The sequence below is a fragment of the Pieris rapae genome, chromosome 20 (genome assembly GCF_905147795.1).
Source record: "Pieris rapae chromosome 20, ilPieRapa1.1, whole genome shotgun sequence".
NCBI lineage: Eukaryota > Metazoa > Arthropoda > Insecta > Lepidoptera > Pieridae > Pieris > Pieris rapae.
In genome coordinates, this window is record NC_059528.1 from 4,369,831 (window position 1) to 4,393,021 (window position 23,191).

Here is a 23,191-nt window from a genome sequence, read left to right on the forward strand (position 1 = left end):
TCGCTGAGAAACATAATATGAGCAATTAACTATTTTTTTCTCTATATACACTGCAGGTTTTATTTAATATAAGTTAATCAAATGAAATCATTTAATGTTATTATAACTGGATTCGATGAACGAACATGATTTAATATATATTTTTCGGAATAAAATATTTGTATAATTTTCTTGAAAGTTGATACAAAATACTTCAACAATTTAATATTACTTTTTTCAGTATTTAATGATGTTGTATACAAAAAACGGTATTGCGTGAGCGATATTTATTGTACGTTCTCTAACCCTACAGACACTATGTAGGGTTAGGAGAACGTACAATAATCGCTATAGGATTTGTAAAACCTTTTAGTAGTATTCAACACGTACAGCCGTACATCTTATACTTAAAATATTACTAAGAGACTTGTTGGAAGTGTCGGAGCATATTATATAAATAAACGTAAAAGGAAAAGTTGTGAAAATTCATAAAGCCTAAATGAGGTAGATTTAATTGAATCGTTAGGCTTGAAATTTAAACAGAACCCGAGGTAAGGTCACTTCGGTAATTCAAAACTTTACTTTGAATTAATTTTGAACGTGAAAATTTACGCTATTACATAACGTGCGTTTGCGGTTTGCGCAGTATATTTAAATTGTAAAATTATCATTTAAATCAATTGATCATGCATCTGACAATAATGAGGCCATCAAAAGGTTAGTTCATTTTGCCCCAATATAGAATACACATTGTAAAGCTAAAGACGGAAAACTTCTATACAAAGAAATTTTCAAATTTTCTTCGTCTATTTTTGAATCAATGTTCTTTGGTATACGTAATCACACGCGAAATTTAAGACTGTATGTTTTATTATTCTTAACGAGCTCGCATTGAATTCAGACTCTTAAGAAACTTGGCCGCTATCCGAACTGCGTATACTTTATCAGGACTTGATTATATTGATACTTCAAAGGGATGTTTAACGAGATGCTCGTTCGCCAAGAAATAACTTTAATTGAGATATTACAGTCGCGTAACTAAATTATTTCATATTTCGGCATTAAATTAAATTAATATATAAATGAAAATCGTTTAAAACTGAGAAACCAATGAAAGAGCGTACCAATTCTTAAAAGGCCGGCAACGCACTCGCGAGCCCTCTGCCATTGAGAGTGTCCATGGGTGGCGGGATCACTTAAAATCAGGTGAGCCTCCTGCCCGTTTGCCCCCGGTTCTATAAAAAAAACTGTAAGCATATATGCCTAAATCTTAATCTTGCTCTGCTTTGTGTTAGAATGCAGTGGTATTCTTCTGTGAGCAAGCAACGCTGCAGAAGGAAAAAGCGCTCTAAGAAGAATCCTAGGATCAGAAGACTAGGAGAAGATGGGCCCATCTCCTGCCTCTAGTATATATAGCAGCAGAGTAATGCCATTAATGTTCCGGTAGATACGAGAGCGATTGGAGCTTCTCTGACGCGACCTTGTTGGAACTATCCGAAGTTGTTCTTTATGCCCGTGCTACTTTTTGGCGCTAGTGGAATTGAATGGGCAGTGGAATTCCACGTCGGGTTCTAAAAAAAGAAGTATTGATTGGCCTTCTATTAAGATAATTAAATGTATTAAGTTGAAATACGTTTATTCATATACAGGAGGTATGATGATTAGACTACTCTTTGCAAATCAAACTATTGAAATAATACGTCGTACTTATTTCTTATTAAACTTACCTTAAACACCTCCACTAAAATATAGTTATTTTTTTATCCAAAGGATATTTCTCTATGGACCAAGGAATATTTAATTTTAATTTTCTAACTAAAACTTCAACCACAACTCGAGATTCTCAGCTGATTAAAAACTGTAGTAAGTTTTATAAAGGTTTGGAGAAGCACTTTCAATTAACAGAAAAAAACCTCTTGTTTGTATCAAAAGCGTTTTAGTGTTGCAAGTGTGAATGCAACTTCTCGCAAAATATTTCTTTATCATATTATTATTGTTTGGTTAATAATGTATCATTGGTAAATTGATAATTATTGTAACTAAAACAAATATATATTTTAACTTTTTCAGAAACGTACCAATCTGATGTTATTTATTACAGTCATGTCACTTTACAAATACTTAAACTCCACAAAATAATTTAGGATAACGGTTATCATTTCAGTGTTAACTATTTCTAATGTCCAAGTATATCTTTGATGGACAAAAGTTTCATTTATTATTTATTAACACTTCGTTGCATTACATAAAAGGTAAAAAAAGAATATATTAAACATAAATTAATGTTAATGTTAATGTAAGTCTACTCCAGAAATGCCCTCAAAGTTGCTTAGGTTTTTTAAAGTTTAGTAACTTTGTAACGTCATGAAGAATATCGTTAATATATTATTGCGTCATTATTTTAAAGATATAAAATAAATCAGTCTAAGGGTCTGTTTCACAATGTCCGGATAAGTTCCAAATAAGCGATTTATTACTTATTGGTAGGATAAACACTTTTGTTGCGTTGCATTCAAAATGGCAGTAAAAATGCATGTTAGAGTGAACACTGTTGACTAAAATTCAGACGGCTAATGGCGACGTGTATCTCGCTCGTATATATACATTTTAATATTAAGTTTCTCATGTAAATAAAATATTTTTTTTGTTATGAGAAATAAAATTCATTAAAACATAAACATAATAAAACTTAACTTACAAAGATACATATTAATTTATACCAGGAGTGTTAGATCAATTGCTGAGGTTTGAATACAGCAAATAAACTAAAGCGTGTATTATTTCTTAGGTATATTGTGAAGATTTAGAACTAAGGTTTGGAATATTAAGCGAAGTAAGGTCGCGTCTAAGAGGTTTACGGTTTTGGTGAACATGTAATATTTATGGAATATCATACGATAGAGCTTCGAGTGAGGGTCTTTTATTATGAATGTCGAAAATAGTAAGATGGTCTTAAGAGTTGAGCTTATGTTTTGTAATGTAATTTGAGTATTTTTTGGGTGTTAGCCTACATAATATGATTTTCATCAGTTTATAACTCAAAGCTTAAAATAAGCTTTTGAATAATAATGGTAGCCATTACTGTAGAATTAAAATATGAACACGGTGTATTTTTACAGTCTAATAAAAATAAAACATGTGTGTGTATTATTTATACGTTATACTTCTTTGGTGTAACAAGATAAAAATCTTTTCAAGATTAAAACTTTTTCTTTCTATTAGTTCTTCATACTATGTTTGTAGAATAAACGACACTAAACATAGAAAAATGATAATACATTGAAAGTTCTATTAAAACGCATGATCTCGTTAAATAAAGTCTATTTAAACATCTCAAAATTATAAATATATAAGTAATATATAAATAAAATATTAATTATTTCTTCATATTGACTATGTTATCTTATCAGAGTCTCGGTTTTTAAGGGAGTACGCGCGCATCATAAAAATTTACTCACAACTCATCCTATTATAAAAGTAACATAAAAATCTAAAAGAAAAGAAATCATTCTCTATTGTATTACACTGCGTTACATTCCTATCGTTATATTACTATACTCTATATTTTACCACAGTGCTCATATAACTTCATTGATGTATTTTGCCTACAGTGGTGTGGCAAGAGTGGCAAGCACACGTGACATCCACTCCAGCCGAGGTGGGTGGACCAGCACTACTGACTTGCGCGGCCCCAGTTTCTTTGAGAGACCATGCCACCGTCGCCGCTTGGTACAGGGACGAAAGCGTAGTATCTGCTGGAGATCAACTTAGTAAGTACATTATTCTTTGAGTAATATAGTATTAAACACACTCTCCCACACACATACACCTTACTCACAGGGAGAACACTTGAACACCTCACACCATATAATTGCTACTACAATATTATTACTTGTAAAATTGTTTGTAAATTATAACATATAAGTTTCGCCAATGAGTTGATGCTAGAATACTTGATGCTAGAATTTTTGTCTAATATATTTAACTTAACATAAAGATCAATTAAGTCGTAATTATGGAGAAACTAAAAAAATCTAAAAGTAAAAACTACAGTCTTTAGTTATATTTTATTCAGTATTTGGAATCTTTGTTTTAAGAATGTATTTAAATTAAATATTCATATTGATTGGTTCGTCGGTAGTTGGTAAATAAATAAACAGTACATTGAACAGACCAAGAAATATTTATTGAAGCAACAAAGACGAATTCCTCAACTTTATTTTAAATCTCTTTCCTTTATTTTTCGTGATCGTAGAATAAAACTTAATAGCGATTAAAACTATACTAAATTGAATTTGTTCAATTAATAACCGAACAAAATTAAATTTCCACTAGGAAAAACAAAAAGTGCTACCACAATAAACTTCGAAATAAACTCGGTTGTTTTTATATTTTTGTGGAAGTTTTTATTAATTCGAGCAATTTGTTTGCGCCGCAGATTGATTGTGTGCGCTTATTAAATTTGTTCCGTGAATTAAAATAATTTCCCTCGAGATGAACAACTGAACGGAATCAATGTTTTTGCAATTAAATGTATATTTAATTGCAAAATCCGAAGTATTTCCGAACCAATTCGACTTAGGGTCCTTCAACAAAAAGCGCACAAATTCTGAAAAGGCCGGCAACGCTCTCGCGAGCCCTCTAGCATCGAGAGTGTCCATGGGCGGCGGTTTCACTTAACATCAAGTGAGCCTCCTGCCCGTTTGCCCCCTGTTCTATAAAAATTGAATTAAATGAATAATTTAATTTGTTGTTAAGCACACAACTAGCAAATTAAATTCCACTTTTCATACATTGAATGTATGAAAAGTGTTTTTTTTTTCTCGAACAGAAGAGCCTCCAACGAGATTGTATGCGTATATTGTTCTTGCGATTTTTAAATTGAAAACTTAGCGTGAATTTAGAATGAAGGAAGAAATCCGTGTGAAACTCGGCATTCTGGCTGCTAGAATATGATATTATCGCATTGACAAATACATCGCTAGTTCTGCAATATCAAACCTGTATGACAATATGAAAATTGTAATCCTAAGCGTTAAAAAAAATGAAATTTCTTTTATTTTTTGTTGTTTTTATGTTATTTTCAGCTCAGTAACACAAATATATTTTTATGTTCATTTAAACTTTAATTAGTAGCAATCCGTAGCTACGTACTTAGAGGATGGGATATTATTTGTTTCAGGTTTCGATTATTGCAAAAATTCATAGATTTATAAAATCGTTATGGATTTCAGCCTCAGTTTCAATCTGTTTCTAAGTTCGTGTTTTATAAGATCTTTTTACCTGTCGCCGTTTTTTGTTGATTGCGCATGTAGATAGTAACGTGTTGTTACACAACCAGGATTTGAAGACTTGAAACTTGAGAGTTGCTTATCTGCTAGGTCAACTTTGAAACATTTTTTTGGTTCTCAGTTTGTACTGTTTAAATAAAAATCTTCAAACTGAACAAAGAACAATATTTTTTCTCTTATTTATAAAGAAATATTACAGACACATGATTAGTACAACAGGTAATAATAATAACTGTAGATGTCCTAGAATCGTTCAAGGCGACTTAAATCACGTTTAAGAAAAGTGAATACTTCTACTCAATATACCTACTACAAAGCAAAAATATTATAATTATTTTAATATCAAATTTCTTTCAGCCGGCCCTACACTGGTTGTGGACGAAGGTTGGAAGCTAGTTGTACGTTCAGTACGTACAGATGATTCAAGGGCGCATTACTCTTGTTCCGTCCTTGATTCACTGACTGGAGAGCGACGGAGAAGTACACCAGTTAGCATAGATGTATCTCGTAAGTAGAAAATATACTTAATAATTAAAAAAAACCAAATGGCATATGCCATTTGCATCAGCATGGCATGGTTGCTACACATACTAGGATTTTTATGGGTGATGCTCTTCCATGACTCATATTTCGTTGTACTAAACGGTATTATTATATACAAAGAAAGTTTAAAATAAAAATTTTAAAACAAATTAAAAACACAATTTATTTATTTATTTATTCCACTACATTATTCTATCCTAACAGTTACTACTAATTCGATAGAACTCCAAAATTATACCCAAAATACTTACTTGCAGTCATATTATTCTTAATGTCAAATAGTCATTAATATCATTGATTTGACATTTGTAATTATTTTTTATTTATTAATACTTATTGTATGATTGAATACTTAGATGTATTTTAATAATAACAAATCATATCAAATTAAAATAAGAATCCTTGTAGACTGGAGCTGTAGGCACAGAACTTTAGCAATGCTAAGAAAATTGAGAAATAAACAAATCCAGTTTCATGCTCAGTTGGCTTCACACAATATATACAAAGATTTTACTTTCAACTTAACCCCTGAATTAGACTCAGAGCCCTTGCCCATAACTACCAATAGCGATACCAATTCCAACGTTATTATAGTTCGATATAGTTCTTATGTCCCGACCCTGGAAATCCAGGAAACCAAAATTCATTGAGATGAGCATAGCTTTCAGTATTATAGCTATTGGACGTTACAGATTAAGGGCCTAGGAATGTTTATCTCTATTAACTTATAGGTGTATTATATAGGAATAATATGCATAGGTCATATATCTGACTACCATTTATTTTCTTTTTAAGTATCAATTCTTTATCGCATACATTAAATAACTTAAATATATTTGTAAATTGTATAAATTTATTTCAGTCTAATGAAGGATAAATACAATACAAAAATTCAACGAAGTGTATGAAGCGCAAAACTAATAATTTTTATTTTAAATTCAAATGTATACATAAGTTAAATAATTATATGTGAAGACAAAACTACTATACAGGTCAATTATTGTATTTTACATGTATATGTTCCTCACATATTTATAAATATCAAAACCGTAGAATATTATATTTTTTCGTAATATTTTTGTCATTTCGATTGTCAGAAGACAATCACAAGTATAAGAAGCGTTTCAAAGCCGAACGGGAAGCAGAACGCATACAAAATTTAACCAAAGTAAAATAATTCACCCTTCTCATTATTACAGCACTGAGAGTGCCGTCAGCGCCTCGAGCAATCGTTCACGGAATATGGGAAGCAAGCGCGCGACGCGGCGCGGATGTGTTGCTGCCTTGTCTTGTACACGCCAACCCTCCTGCTACCATCACGTGAGTATTATATATGTCATAAACACGTTGTAGGTTAAATAGGTTTTTGCACTGTAGATTGTGATAATGTAAGGCCTCCCTAAAGCGGAAAAAAACATGAAGAACAATGCTATATTACTTACTACTACTACTACTTTTATGTAATATTTTCTAAATTATTCATATTATTTATACTAGTTATGATACACCCTATTATTAACGTATAATATAAGTGTACGTTTCCTGGGTTATCAGGTGCTTGAAATAATAGAAGATTTTTATATTACCTTATTCACCACTTACGTATAACAATAGAATATGAGCGATATAATAAAATGATAATTGCTTTACAATTAAACAATCGAAGAGAGTGCCTACGTCTGGCTATGCTCTCGGGGTGTAACTACGACGATTTAGGAAATCGTCCTGCTTATAAGTGATCCAAATGTACAATCATGGCACGTACATACATTGGAAATCTTCACGCTTGTAGCTGAGCATGATGTACGAGCTTTGGCACATACCTAGGGAAACATCACGCTTGTAAAACTCAAAAAACCTAAGTAAGCAAAATGTATACAATGCCTTGGCTCCTACAATATGCTTAAATTATTCAAAATAAAATTTAAAAAAATCTTAAATAACATTTGCTATGTATATCACCTACGGTGTATAACTCACTCGGTGATATAACATTAATATATAAAATTCACATCACGGAACATAATAAACATCCAACTAACAATCTAACTTGTTTAATGTGTTTTCTGTCAAAAGCATAAACTCAAAACTGAATTTAAGTTTTTCTTAAAATAGTGTTTTGTACAAAGCAATAAGTTTAATTTGTTCTAAAACTCGCGAAAGTTTGCTTACTATGATTAGATAAAAGATTAATTTACGTCGGGGCATTTACGCCTTTGAGCTTCCGGTTCCAAGTGCAGCTTTGTAAACAAGATATCCGGTATCGAGTCTCGTGCTGAGGGCATAAAGTTTCCGCACAATTTTTCTATTCGAACACGGTGAAAGAAAAAAAAATATGAACTCAATCTACATTTTCAAGACGATGTCTTCTCTTTTTGGAATAAATAGCAACATTTAATCATAGGTAGCTTAGCTACAGGTGCAACAGGTACAGGTAAAGAATACAACGTCAAGGAAAAGAACTGAGGTAACAGATGTTACAATAACAATCAAGAAACTAAAGTGGAAATGGGTGGGATACATGGCAAGAGGTACAAACAAGTGGAGCAAAAAACTGCTTAACGTGTGCCCAAGGTACAGCAAACGCAAAAGAGGGAGACAACTCCGAAGGTGGATTGACCACATTATAGAAACAGCAGGTGGTACATGGCAGAGAGTGGCACAGTGCAGAGAGGAATGGCGGGATTTGGAGGAGGCCTTTGCCAAAAAAGGGCATACAGATACATTAGAAGAGGATTAAAATGAAAATTTGTTTAAATGTACTTATATAAAATGTATCTAAATAAAGGCTATTATTATTAATATTAAGCTTAGCTAAATACATGTTTTTTTATTCGGGTTATTATTTTTCCATTTTAAACATACGGCAGTAAATATTTTTAATAAGTAATAATAATAGTATAACGCTACTAACATACTAAATCTTCGAGACAGAGTTCGTTTTGTAATGCTTTTTTTGCCTAAACACTTTTTTTCTCAGCACCTCTTGCAACAACTTTTTTATATTACAGGACAGGAGGCTCATCTGATGTTAAGTGATATCGCCACCTATAGACACTCACGTTGCCAAAAGGCTCGCAAGTGCGTTGCCGGCCTTTTAAGATTCGGTACGTCCTTTTCTTGAAGGAAAAAAAGTGGTACCTTATCCACAGCGATCCTTTTTAGGACTACATCATTCCGATTTTCGAACGATGAATACCTTATTTGTTGCTTGGGCACATATAAAGAAAATACAATTGGGTTGAGTTCAAAATTGTACCCACACTAACCACTACACTGGTCACTACAAATAAATGAAAATGTTAATACTTACTTGGAAATACATTTGACTTTTGACGTTTGCTCCAGAAAGGATTCTTTTAATGCTCTTTTGCCTGGATTTTTTTTCTGAAAATCGTGTTGAGTAAAGACTTTAACATAAACAAAGGGCTTCTAAGCTTAAGCCACACGACACCACAACTCGCGACTCCACTCGCTAGGTCAAGTACCCTTTAAGTACTGCAAGTCAAAGGAACTTGGTGATTTCATACATTTTTGTTTCCCCTATTTCAGACCTATATATATATATATATATATTCTAACTTTATATTGTAAGGTATTTTAATGGCGTTGACGTGAAAATGACAAAATTAACCCAACCTTTGAAATGTAACCATAATATGAAAGCCTAGTGTCAGTAAACAGATGTCGACGTTGATAGAAAGCTCATAGGTTTAGAAAAGTATAGGAAGATAAGGTCATTGGTACACAGGCGAGAACAAACCTACGACCTAAGGGATGAGAGCCACTCGCTGAAGCTCTTGGCCAACAATGCTCAAATGGACTGAGCAGGGTTTGTCCTAGTCACTGTAGACTGGTGGTGGAGTGGTGAAACTGCACCAGTCCATTGGTGCAGTTACAGTTACAGTTCTATCTATATTTTAAACATTCGCTTGAATGGTGAAGGACAAATTCGACTTAGGGTCCTTCAAGAAAAGAGCGTACCAATTCTTAAAAGGCCGGCAACGCACTCGCGAGCCCTCTGGCATTGAGGGTGTCCATGGGCGGCGGTATCACTTAACATCAGGTGAGCCTCCTGCCCGTTTGCCCCCTGTTCTATAATAAAAAAAAAAAAAAAAAAAACAAAATCGTGTGGAAACCGGCTTAGCTTATACCCAAAAAGCCGAGGGCATGTGTCAGGCTCAGCTGATTACCTACTGGCCATTAAATACAAATGATCATGAAACAGATACATACATCTGAGGCCCATACAATTGTAGCACCTTTGATTTAATTTTTATTTTAATAAGGTAACTTCATACATTATATATTTCCCCTGTACCATAATATCTTGAAGGAAAAAAATAAACAAAAGTGTTATTACTAGAATATCAAAATCTGATGTAAGTCGATACTGTTTGTGAAACTTGGATTAATGGATAATGCCGGAGGCTTTACTTACAAAGCTTGTGCTATTTCCGGATTCCAAGGTACCGGAGAAATAAATCCCTATTCTCTCTTATTGTGTATCATATTTTAGATAAAATGGGATATCTATTGTCATAAAATATAGCTTCTCAAAAAAGCAAAAATTACTCTTAGCAAAAAAGGAATAAATCATTCATTAGCTGGAGTGATTTCTCAATTACGTTTTGTATAAACTGACCTGTCACTTGTTGTTGTTTTTAATCAAATGGATTTGGAATCAGATAAGATTCATATATTATCTTTATAATTTTATAGCAAAAAAATTTTAAGAAAATTTTGTTCTAAGGTCGAATTCAGTTAATATATGTACTGTACTTATAATCGAGTAAGTTAATACTCGTAAAGCATTCTGCGCCTTTTAACTCTTTTTATATTTTGGAAAAAAAAAATTCAAAACAAAACCAGTACAATCTTTTATCCCATTTTATTTTTATAAAACAGGGGGCAATTTCGGGAAACTTCTCGATCCTTTCGCGGGATAGGGAGGAATCTCAAGGTTAAAGCATCAATATGAATAAGCATAACCGCCTATTAATATCGCTAGGTATCAAATACATTGAATCATTTAAGAATAATTTTCCTGTTATAAAACAACCCAGTATACCAGTATTGAACTGGGTTAACAACTCAGGTAACTGAGCTAATGCAGGACGTAATTACGTATTAAAGTTTTAGTATTACGTTTATGGACACACGAGTATCTTTATAAGGGCGGATTTAAGAGCTCTGTAACTGAATCATCTAAATAAGTAAGGTGTAAAAGGGTCGTCTTCGTGGCTTAGAGATTAACCAATGTGTAAAACTAGTGATTCGATTACCGGCGAAACGATAATTATTAATATAAACAAAAGTCAGTTTTGTATCGCGCTGCCCGGACATACAATGACCACTATTTTGGCCTTGACTTGTTTAGGTTATCGCGGAATGTGGTTAAAAAGTGTATTAAGAATATCTACAGCGCAAAATCACCTACATCATAAGCACACTCCACATACACACCATCAAGTACATACCCACATTTTTACACCATCACACAAAAAAACTATAATTTAGGCTTAGTTAATTAAATTAAATCACAATTAGTTAAATAGGTGTTTGTTTGTTCCCTTTTGTAAATCTTTTTGTATCATGTATTCCATCTTTGGCTATATTTTCAGTGTATTTGTTTGTATTATATATAATTTATATAAGCTGTAGGATTACTAAATAAATAAACTCAAGAATGCGTCTTTTTTACTTGCGGAAATACATTGCCCTACCGCGGCTCGACTGCTTTATGCGAGAGAGTTATGTGGGACTCCCGATTGTGGAAACTCACTAAAACCCCAAGGCGCCACAAACAACGAATGGCCTTACCCGTTTTCCCCCATGGGATGCAGCGATTGCTTCCGCCTCTCCACGCCAATAATTGTTAGTTTGTGAATAAACTTGACACAGCAAGTATCCTTCACCGACCATTCGCTTTTTGTCATAGTTGGGGGAGGAAAGATCGGGCCCAGTACTTGTAGGGAATGATCATCTTTTGAATGCTTCGACCCCCGTTTCCCCGCTTCAGGTTGCGAATATTTAGTGAGCGCGTCACTCATTTACGGGACGAAAATGTGATTAGAAATGCGCCTGAGCATAAAGTAGGGGATCAAGGACTCCTACTTTATGCTTTGGCGGTTTACTGGCCTTATATCGTAAATAAGTACTACTTTTGAAACCATGGTTACGATGTTATGGTCCTTTTAGTTAAAAATAATGGTTACCATGGTAACGAATACTGTAATAAAATTGTTACAAATTTTATATTAAGGTCGTGGATTTTTTTAAAGGCGAGAGTCTGACTTTGGGTATCTACGTAACCTCAATAAGTAATGTCATTTAAAACACAGTGTAAAGGTTGCAGCCCCTTACAAAAAACTTGGCTTGATTAAAGTTCTACGCCCTTGATTTGAGAACTGGCTGTAAACATTAGAAGCATTCAATATGTATATCTTTATTGACGGTCATAAGTGTACATTGTGTTGCCTGAATGATTAAATTATTTAGAATTTGAAGTAGGTAGTACTTAACACTGTTACTACAATATAAAGCTTGCCGAGTGCATGTGCGACATTCTATAACATTTAGTTATAATTACACTAAAACATTTTCGTTAAGATTTGGTGTATATACGGATACGGTGTATATCAATAATGTATTGGAATTTGCTAAATCCACGCTAATTTTCATCCTGAATGCTTGATTACTTATAAATTTAAAGCCTAGACAAGACCCAATTTAACGTACGACTAAATCTGAAGGTATATATAAATTTACACTAAATTTAAAGTAACGGTTTGCTCTTAACAAACGACTGAATACGGGCGTGATATTGACTAAAACCTCAAAGGTGAGATTGCATGTCAATGGCTCACGTATTTCCAACAAAGTCGTAAACGCAATAATAAAACCAAACGAGTAGTTAGAGCATCACCTATATGAAAAACGTGTTTTCTTTAACTTTATCGTGAAATGGGAAAGTCCTAATGATGAGAACGTAGACATTTATGAATAAATAGCTAGGTGTAATTTGCATACAAGTAACGATTTTTTGGAATAAACATATATTAAAAAAATAGTAATTAAAATAGCTGACAGCATACATAATATGTATGATCTACCTAAACGCCCGAACTGAGATCATACCGTGACAGTCCATCGATCTCCTATCTACATCCCAATATCGAAAACCTACAATGAAAATCCAAATTTAGTGACGGATAGAATGCAATCTCTTCGCTCTTTTCGTAGTAAGTACAAATAATATTAAAATATTGGTACATGTCTATGTTTAAAACATAGCAAATAGCCTTTTAATTATTTTAAAAACTGGTGTATGTTAAAATCTTCAGATAGACTATTGGCTGAGTTGAATTGTCATTTTCATACAAAAGTCTATCCACATACACCAATCCGACCTACCATGGATAGCTTGTATTGACAGATAGCTATTAGAATCCGTCGATTGGCACACATTCATCAATATTTGGATTAAGATATCTAATCTCAGAAGGTCAAAAATGGATTAAGATAGGTTATTGGGTTTGGGCGATAGACAGCTTAGGACAAAAAACAGAATATCTTAATCACGTGGCTACAGGAAACTGACGAGATGCGAAACAAACTTATCTAAGATATTTAATTTTTGCCTTTTAGAGTAAATGTAAAATTAGAGGCATTCAATGTATATTTTTTTTACGTTCATAAGTGTACTTGTTTATCTACATGAATAAAGATATTTTTTTTTAATAAGACGTTTGTTTCTATCAGTGTCAATGTACTTATATTGTTGTTTTTATTATACATATCAATAATTAATATTGTTATTGTGAAGTTATAATTTTTATCATTATTATTTTCACAAATTTGTTAATTTACCCTTTCATATGGTATTAATCTTATTTTCAGTTGGATAAACTCTTTTTGCGTATGTTTAGACAATCGTACTTAAGGAGTAAACTCCAGTCATGCGTCGGAGCTGACACACACAATTATTTTTTTTTTGTGTATCAACCACAACCTCCGGCTAACATGTGATAAACGGTCCTAATAACATTCCGAGGTCTTTAAAAATCCGGCATATTCGGAAAAATGCTTCCTCGGGGCCATTCCAGTATGCAATAACGCAACTAATATAAGCTGATCTCAATTAGTGGGCCGCGGGGGATCGCTACCGAACTTTGTAGCGAGTGAGGTAAGGCAGCTTATTGGATTACCAACCCTAGCTGAGATTAACTATATTTTACCTTATATTTTGTGTTGCATAATATTAGATACGGAACGCAATTAGTTTCACTTGCCGTACTTATGTGAGAATAATGAATTTTAAATATTAAATAAGTAATTTTGGAGATGTATGGATACTTGCATTTTGGATTCGATGAAACTTAATATAGTTAGAGTGAAGATAGGTAAAATTTGTATTGGCTTTCAAGTGAAAATTCTTTCGTCCAATTTCCTCTATGTCAGAAGTGTGAAAAATTTCACACTTCTGACATGGAGAGCGTACCAATTCTTAAAAGGCCGGCAACGCACTCGCGAGCCCTCTGGCATTGAGAGTGTCCAGGGGTGGCGGAATCACTTAACATCAGGTGAGCCTCCTGCCCATTTGCCCCCTGTTCTATAAAAAAATGTGTACTTTGTACGCACGCACTATTTTTTATTTGAAAGTAATATTTTTTTTTTGAACCACAAAATTAGGACAAACACATGTCAACATTAACTTACATATGAAAATATAAAAAGCGGTGTCGTCCCTAAAGCATGTGGACACGGCCAGCGATCATACAGATACACATCTACATATTATAAAAGAAAGCACTTAGACAAAATGTAAAGCCAAAACAGATTATAATACACAAACTATATAAAACACTAGCAGACTCGGCCAAGCGTTGCTGTGGCCAAGGTTTTTGTTATATTACATAGTAGTAAATTAATCAAGGGAAACCGTAGGAGAACTTATGTGAAACGTTGGTACCACGACACGGACCTAAACTAAACTACCTTTAACTCAGCGCCATCTGTTAGAATTGTATCAAATAATAAACAAATTTTAATGTTATCGTAATTTTAGTAAGGATGCCTATTTTTTTTGAAAATGAAATATAGCCTATGTCACTCAGGAATGATGTAGCTTTCCAACAGTGAAAGAATTTTTCAAATCTGCCAAGTAGTTTCGGAGCCTATTCAATTCATACAAACAAACAAACAAACAAAAAATCAAACCTTTCCTCTTTATAATATTAGTATAGATAAGTCAATTGAATATATCAATAGATAACAAAAGAGATAGAAACAAGAAAGAAAAGAATACGTCTTATTCATTAAATTTAGTATCTAAAAAACTTTATAGCTAGAATTATCTATTTAGAAAATGAAAAAAACAATGTTATTTATATGGGAAGGCTCAATTTGACAATTCTTACGAAGGATGACATAACCAAACACATAATATCGTATAAGTAGTGTATCCATTGTTTCACTTAAACAACACAAGACTAATCCAAGCGAAAAATCAAATCCTTTGAAGTGAATTTTGTATTTCGTTCAAAGAGATATACTTTAACAATGACAAAACCAACTGGACAAAGCAAGCAAAGAACAGAATCGAATATTTTGGTGAATTTCTCGTGTTTCAAAGCGAGACAAATAGTAATCTGTGAGTTGCATAAATTATTGCGATACGAATATTGAGTGGGTTTCTTGTTTCACTTCATTTATGAGTTATATGTTTTTTATCAGTTCCTACCTGACCTCTCCCTTACTTTATTTTCCCGGATAATTATTAATAATACGCTATACTGATTTATTTATATATAATAAAACACAGATTTATACATTATAAAACATAAAAATATTATAATTAAACACAATATTGGAGGATAACAAATATACCAATTCGCTTTCGTATATGTGAAATTTAAAAAAAGCCTGTTTGCATACAAATATTATAGGATTTTATACATATTAAAAAAAGACCAAAGGATAAAAACTATCTACTGAGAGTTTTTAAGGCAGTTTTGCTGCATACCATCACTATGTGCAACCTAGCTGCCAATTAAAGTATTTCCAAATTAAGGGTCCTTCAAGAAAATAGCGTACCAATTTTTAAATGGCCGGAAACACACCTGCCAGCCCTCTGACAATAAGTGTCCATGGGCGTTGCTATCACATACCATCGAGTGAGCCTCCTGCCCGTTTGCCCCCCGTTCTATAAAACAACTTTGTCTATTGTGATCATGTATTTATTAAAGGTAAATCACAAAAGATTTTACGTAAAATAATTTTTGAAAAATACACAATGGCCGATAAGGCTACTCATCGTTTGTTTAAGCTAAAAGTCTTTCATAACTTAACAAACAGTAAGACCGATAGGAGCTATAACAGGCACTCACGTGCACATCTTGTTTTCAGAAATGCTTATATATGAATATCGATTGCCCCACTTATCAGCCATAATGCAGAACCGATGTCGTGAAATATTGTAAAGCAAATCCCATAAAGGCACTGGAGTTTAATGGAAATAGATAAAAGATATTAGACTAACTAATTGTTATGGCAATAATTGTTGATAGTATTGAATAAAATTAATGATCTTCTCCATATTTTGGTGTCTCTGAAGTTGAGTGAAGCGTGCCTTGTCAGATGCAGCAACTCTTCTGCAGTCGCAATGCTCTCAATGATTACCGTTACGAAGCCTTGGTTTTTCCTTCTACCAACACCCTGGAGGATAAATGATGGTTGATGATGATTGATGGATAATTTTTAATTATGTTCAAATTCTGAGTCTTTTAAAGGTACATGTTTTAGAGGTAGGCGTTGTCTACTGGAAATGTTAAAAACGCCTTTAAAATGGAGTCTTTCAAAATAAAACTAGAGGGAATATATTAATTTAATATGTATTTCTGTTACTTTTTCTTGTATGTATGATAACATTTTGAGCATGAGCACCTAAATTTCCTAAATTAATTGATTGAATATAATAATAAATAATCTTTATTTCTTCTCTCACACATCCACAAGGTTATTAAGATCAAACTAAGATGATGATGAATAAATAAATTATTTTATTTATAACTTTTGAAGTAGCTATTATAAGAAAGATTCGATAGTTCGAAACGAATGCATATAAGGACGAAAATCAACGAAACAAATTTTCATTCAGTTTGAAATAGGTTTACTAGTAGATAAAATTGCACACACTTCACTCGAGTTGTACGAAGGGTGATTCAGTGTAATTCACTGATTGATGGTACTTCAAAGTTTTGCCGATAAGGTTTTTAATTTTACACTATTGATTTTTTTTTTTATTGATAAAGAATTGTTAATTCAGGTTAATCTTTAAACAACAAAAATAGGTCGCTGTGGACCTCTCGCACTGTCTTAAAACTACGAAAGAACGATAGAAAATTTATTATTGTTAGTTTAAAAAATAATACATTTTTGATGTAATATGTGAGATTGTTTAAGGAATTATACTATTAATTTTACTATAATTAAACCGATACATATGTATACTTTAATCTATCAAAATTTACAGAGCGTAATAACAAACAAAGACAGCCGGTATTTAGGTGAAATACTCACTTCTGTTTTCTTTTAAAAAAATATATATAGACAGATTCAACATCCCAAAATGATTAGTGTAAAAGCTGATGCAAATGTCAGATTCTCGTAAAATTTTCAATATCTTACGTCAATATTAAAAAGCGAAAACGCAATTGTATAATTGGGAAGCGCTGTAATAAATCGCTTTATTCAGGAACACGTAAATAAAGCGACTTCTAACAGCGCAATGGGCCCCATTAATAGAAATGAATAAATTTAGATCTTAATAACATTGCACCAACCTTAGCACGTTTTATTAACTTAATGCGAATATTCGTCAGTATATTAATAAATACTTTGAAATCTTTTCAATTTAAATTTAATTACAGCGCGAAGTGTCGCACTCAATGCTGTATTAAGAGCTTTTATTTTTAGATACTCTGTTTTTTGTTTATTTTAATTTCGTTTTTACGTTAATTAAGATTAAATTTTAGTTAAATAATAACTTAAGAGCAGTATTTTCCTAGTGGCTTCAGCGTGCAACTCTCATACCTGAGGTTGTAGGTTTGATCCCGGGCTGTGCACCAATGGATTTTCTTTCTATATACGCATTTAACATTTGCTCGAACGGCGAAGCAAAACATGGTGAGGAAACCGACATTAGACCCAAAAAGACGACGATGTGTATCAGGCACTGGAGGCTGATCACCTACTTGCATATTAGATTTAAACATGATCATGAAACAGATTCAGAAATCTGAGTACAGGACCTAAAAAGGTTGTAGCACCACTCATTTATTTTAATAACTTATGAATTAGGTTTTTTTCTGAAATTTTGTTATGGGGGTTATCAACATGTCATAGTTATAAAGATGTCATTTGAATCTCCAATCTGATCCTATAAAATATGTAAAAGATAGGTCTATCATTAGTCTGTTTCTACGAACTCAATGAATTTTTAATTATTATTTTATCATAATATATAACCAATACTAATAGAGATAATATATCTAACTAGCTACAGATTTAACGGAAACTAATACAGGTTTAAAGTATATAAAAGTTTTAAATATCCAAATAACCTAATTCGGTGTATTTGGCGGTAATAAATAGTAATCTAATGCCTCGTGGGAGCAATATTCACGACTACACAATAAACAATAGGCTTTGGAGGGAATATATCCTGTTTCTCTGTTTACCGGTTTGAGAACATAATGGGTAATAACAAAGCATTTTAGGTGTACTACATAAAGACAAAATTATATAAACCCACAATCATTAATGTCACGTATGCTTTGAAGAGAGAGAATTACCAATATTTCCATAATTAATACAAATAACTCAGTAACGCTTCAAGCCTATATGCCTATGTATTTATTTGGGTTTGAGACATACTAGTTTCCTCGCGATTTTCCTGTGCCGTACGAGTGATAGAAACAACATATACAGAAAACCATTGCAGAGCCGCGGATAAAATATATTACATTGCACTGAAATATAATGCGAAGAGCAGTAAATCTTTACAACGCTACTTGAATTATTACGAAAATATTATACATAAATATTTACGAAATACATATGTGATGAAAAGCAGTGGTAGTCTAAGCCTTTAGCAGTTTTCAACGAGTTTTGGATATTTTGTTCCACTCTCCGGTCATGCAAAGTTAATTGATGATGATGATGATGATGAATGTAACATATTCCAGAAACGTTTAACTGATTAGAATTAGGCTTTTAATTGAAATATACGTTCATATATACACATTATTTGCTGGTCGCGTGTTTGTCTCATTAACATTTTATGTTTACATTGAAATTTACAACTAGCGGTACATTTACACAATACAAATAACTTAACTGCTTGTAGACTTGTACACAATCATATAATTTAGCTACAAGGTAGTATAACTTATAGAAAACTGCAGTAAAACAGTTTGCACTTGGATCACTTAAGTTTATTTTAATGTTCTAAGTTCAGAGTTGTAGGGATGAGATTTGTTCAAGTTATTATTGAGTCGATTTACTTCAGCGGCTCGTTTATTCGTTCACTTCGGTGTTACATGCCATAAGCGCAAGCGTTTTATTCAAAATAAATATTTTATTCGGAACAAGAGGCTTTAATTGTAAATGTTTGCATTGATTGAATCAAATTAATCTATTAATTTTAAACGTAGTTTAAGTTCGACAGTGTTACCCGTCCCAGCGTTTTTATGCAGGTAGAATTACTGTCAATACTCGTAGCGCTGGTTCCATGTGGATGGGAAGGGGCCAGTGTATCTGAACAGGTTACATCCCATACCAGCACCGGTCTCTTACGATCATCTCTTGCAATTCCAATTACCAATCATTAATTAAAATGATAATATTAAAAACGTGTAAGGATAGTGAATATCTATATAAAATCTCTCAGTCTTGGACCACGTAAAATTGGAGCATGACACGACAATAACACGCAAGACAGTTTGCTGAAGTTTACGACGAGTGCTTGTTTGAGTTGAGTCTCCAATACAGCGCATGGGATCGACACGAACATCATAAACATTACACTTTTAAGTATCACACTCGGAAACTCTTTACGTAGAAGGCTTTTAAATCCTCTCAAGGCTTATGTAATCCCAAAACGAACGTGAAACACTTTGAACTTAGTTTCTGTTTACCGACTATTTCGTCTCGTTTCATAATTACTTACAAAGTATGTGTTATGTTAAACATCCGTCCGTCAGCAATGTTTCGTTTTTGCTACGCAATTGACAGACAATTATTACAGTCTGTTAATTAATACAACTAAATTTTTATTTTACATGTACATTTGTGCTTTGAGAAAAGTTGTGTTGATGCTGATTGTTAATTATAATATTTGTATTGCCTTTTTTCTTGGCTATGTATAAAGTACAACATTTTATTTAAGCGCCACTCACGCGAGCAATACAAATCATTAACGAAATTTCTGTTGAGGTAGACCTATTTGTTTGTACACTGGTTGAGTTCACAAGAGTTGCTTCCTATATTGTTAGTTATAAGATTAAGGCATATAAGTATATCTTTTAAATGTTTTTCATGTAAAATTATTTTACATAAAAAACATTTAGGTGTGGGTATTATTTTGGTGATCTATTGAATTAGTAGTAACTGTCAAGGTAAAATAATGTAATAAATAAAAAAAAAGTAATGAAATATATATCCCTCTCTCTTCTCTTCTCATATCCAACTGTCACACTTATGAAACAGTGAGTAAAATATTAAGTCATACTGTCGCATTATTATTATTTTTAAAAGGGGTATAATTATTTTAAAACATTGTACACATTTGCGTATCCATAGCCAACGAACCGACCTTAGTAAGCAACATTTTTCTGTGCGTACATCGCTCCGTATCTTATTACTCAAATTTCATATAAACGAAATAGTGGACAACAGCAAGTATTGAATATAACTCTTGCGATAGTTCCGTGACAAATAAGTGTTCCTAAGTGAGAACACGGAGACAGTGTGACATTATGAGGTCACTTGAAACACGTCTACTAGTCACGAGCACATTCTTGTACGAATGCAATTTATAATATAAATTGTATTTTATGTTATTTATTTAGGGCTATACAAATATGGTGCATCAATTGAAGACGATTATTTCTAATTAGATTTTTATTTACATTGTATGTGGTCAAAATGGACCAGATTAGATTAGATTGTGGTCAGATTACGTTAGGTTTAAGACTTTATTTCTAAAAAAAGACAAAAATTTCACTTGCTTGAGAACATCACTTTATTTTTACATTACATTGTTGTCGTTCTTACAATAATCACAATAAAAAAATTCTACGTGCAATAAACTTAAAATCAAAAGAAATATGAACAAAAAGTAATAAGAACTTAATTTAAACGTTATTTTGTCTAACATAATCACTTAGCTTCGATTTGAATGAATTGAAAGTAGTATTAATTTTTATATTTGTGAGTTTATAGTTTATTATATAGCTGTGCGCCTTTGTAGGTAAACATTTTTATCCCGTGGTCCGTACGTATCCTAGGTAATGTAAGATAACTGGTTCGAAGCACACTTCTATGAGTAATACGTTGCGGTTTTGAGAAAGTTAGACTAGTGTGGAGTGAACTTCTTATAATTTGACAAGAATACATGTATTATAAATATAAAGTTACTTTAGATTCATTTTGTCTCGATTTATATTTATGGTAGGTTTTTCAAGATTTTATGAACAGTATTTTTATAATTTTATATTGCAATACTTGAATGTTCATTAATTTAGATTTGGCGGCGCTGCCCCACACTTCATCAAAAAGTAAATGTGTGTGACGTGATACACACATGTGACGGGATACACCAAGCGATGAGTCAAAGTGATCCCATAAGTGAACAGACCTTAGTAACGTAATGTACACTTATGAACGTAAAAAAAATTTTTAATTCATAAATGCACATTAATCATTAAATGATTCTAATTTTACATTTGTGTATTCCACGTCAAAACGCTATCCATTCTAAGACCGAGATATTTTTCTGTGCTTTTTCTCTACAATCGAATTATTTATTTTCATGTGTTTTCAATTGGTCATGTGGTATGCCTTTAAAACATGTATTCAGATGTAATAATGTATATTATAATACCGTGATTTCGACGCGTTAACACTGAGTAAATTATATTAAAACCAAGTGATGAGTAGATTAAGCTTCGTGTATGTTATTTATATAAATAAGAAAGAGTAATGAACTTATAACATGTTGGCATAGAGATTTTATTTGTAGTTACACCATATTCTGGTTTGTGTCCTTTTTATAGGTAAACGGCCTATACATTTTTAACATGATTACTACTGAGAAAAAGGATTCACACCGCCTATACCTACAGTTAATGAATATTAACTAGCTATGAAGAATATTATTTTTCACGAGTTTCAATAATCCAGAACCGCGATTTTATCTAGAAATTGATAAAAGAATTTTATAGTGTTCCCATAAATTTCAGACTAGATTGTAGGTGGGAGCAATATATCATAGTTATAACGGTTTAGCCTCTAGGTAGTCTCTTGGCAACGATTCTTCTGCGTGCAGCCAATAATTTTAATGATCTTGGATTACGCTGTGCTGCTGTTGATTTGTGCGTGTGTATATATTGTATAACGTTTACAAGGCACTTAATGTCGCATAGTATGATAAGGATCTACTATATTTTATTTTATTTTTATTTATTTATTTGTTGTACCAACAAAGTAGATACTGAAACATGTAACACAAACACAAGCCTAGTCCTATCCCAATTATAGGCGAATACAACATTCTGATTTTATGAAGCTTTATACACACAAAAAAAAGTTAAAATAAAGCAAAAATTTAAAACATTACAAAATTAATTGAATAAAATCAAATGAATATCCCTGATAAAATCCTAATTACTATAGAAGTAACATTTTTATTATTATTAAATATAAACGGTATGATGCACGCGTTATAAACCTAGATGTCAAAACTGTATTGAATTGTGATACAAAGCAGACATGGTTTGCGCTTAAGTATTAACACAAACTTAGAGTGAGACATTCCAAAACCTATCTTAAGTAACAATTATTTTTGATGCAAAACGGTTAAAATATTTAAATGGTTTGAGACATACATACAAGACTGGGAACGTTATATATATCATATATATGTGAGGTAAAATCGTATATGTAAAATACGTCCTTAGTTCGCTGAGCGTAGACCGGAAATAGAAGTAAGGGGCCTCTTATTACCTCCTACATCCGTTTAAGTTTCCTCCGCTTTGCTATTTTCAACTAGATTTTCCACAATTATATTTCGTCTCAAGTAATTCGCCTTTTAC

At 32.5% G+C, this 23,191-nt stretch overlaps 1 protein-coding gene across 1 annotated transcript in view; it reads left to right on the forward strand.

Annotated features, from left to right (window-relative positions):
* LOC110993660 (Down syndrome cell adhesion molecule-like protein Dscam2) overlaps positions 1–23,191 on the forward strand; it is a 116,169-nt gene that overhangs the window by 50,223 nt on the left and 42,755 nt on the right. The window contains 3 exon segments of the mRNA XM_045632545.1: positions 3,591–3,749; positions 5,628–5,777; positions 7,013–7,133. Of these exon segments, the coding sequence (XP_045488501.1) occupies positions 3,591–3,749; positions 5,628–5,777; positions 7,013–7,133 (430 nt within the window).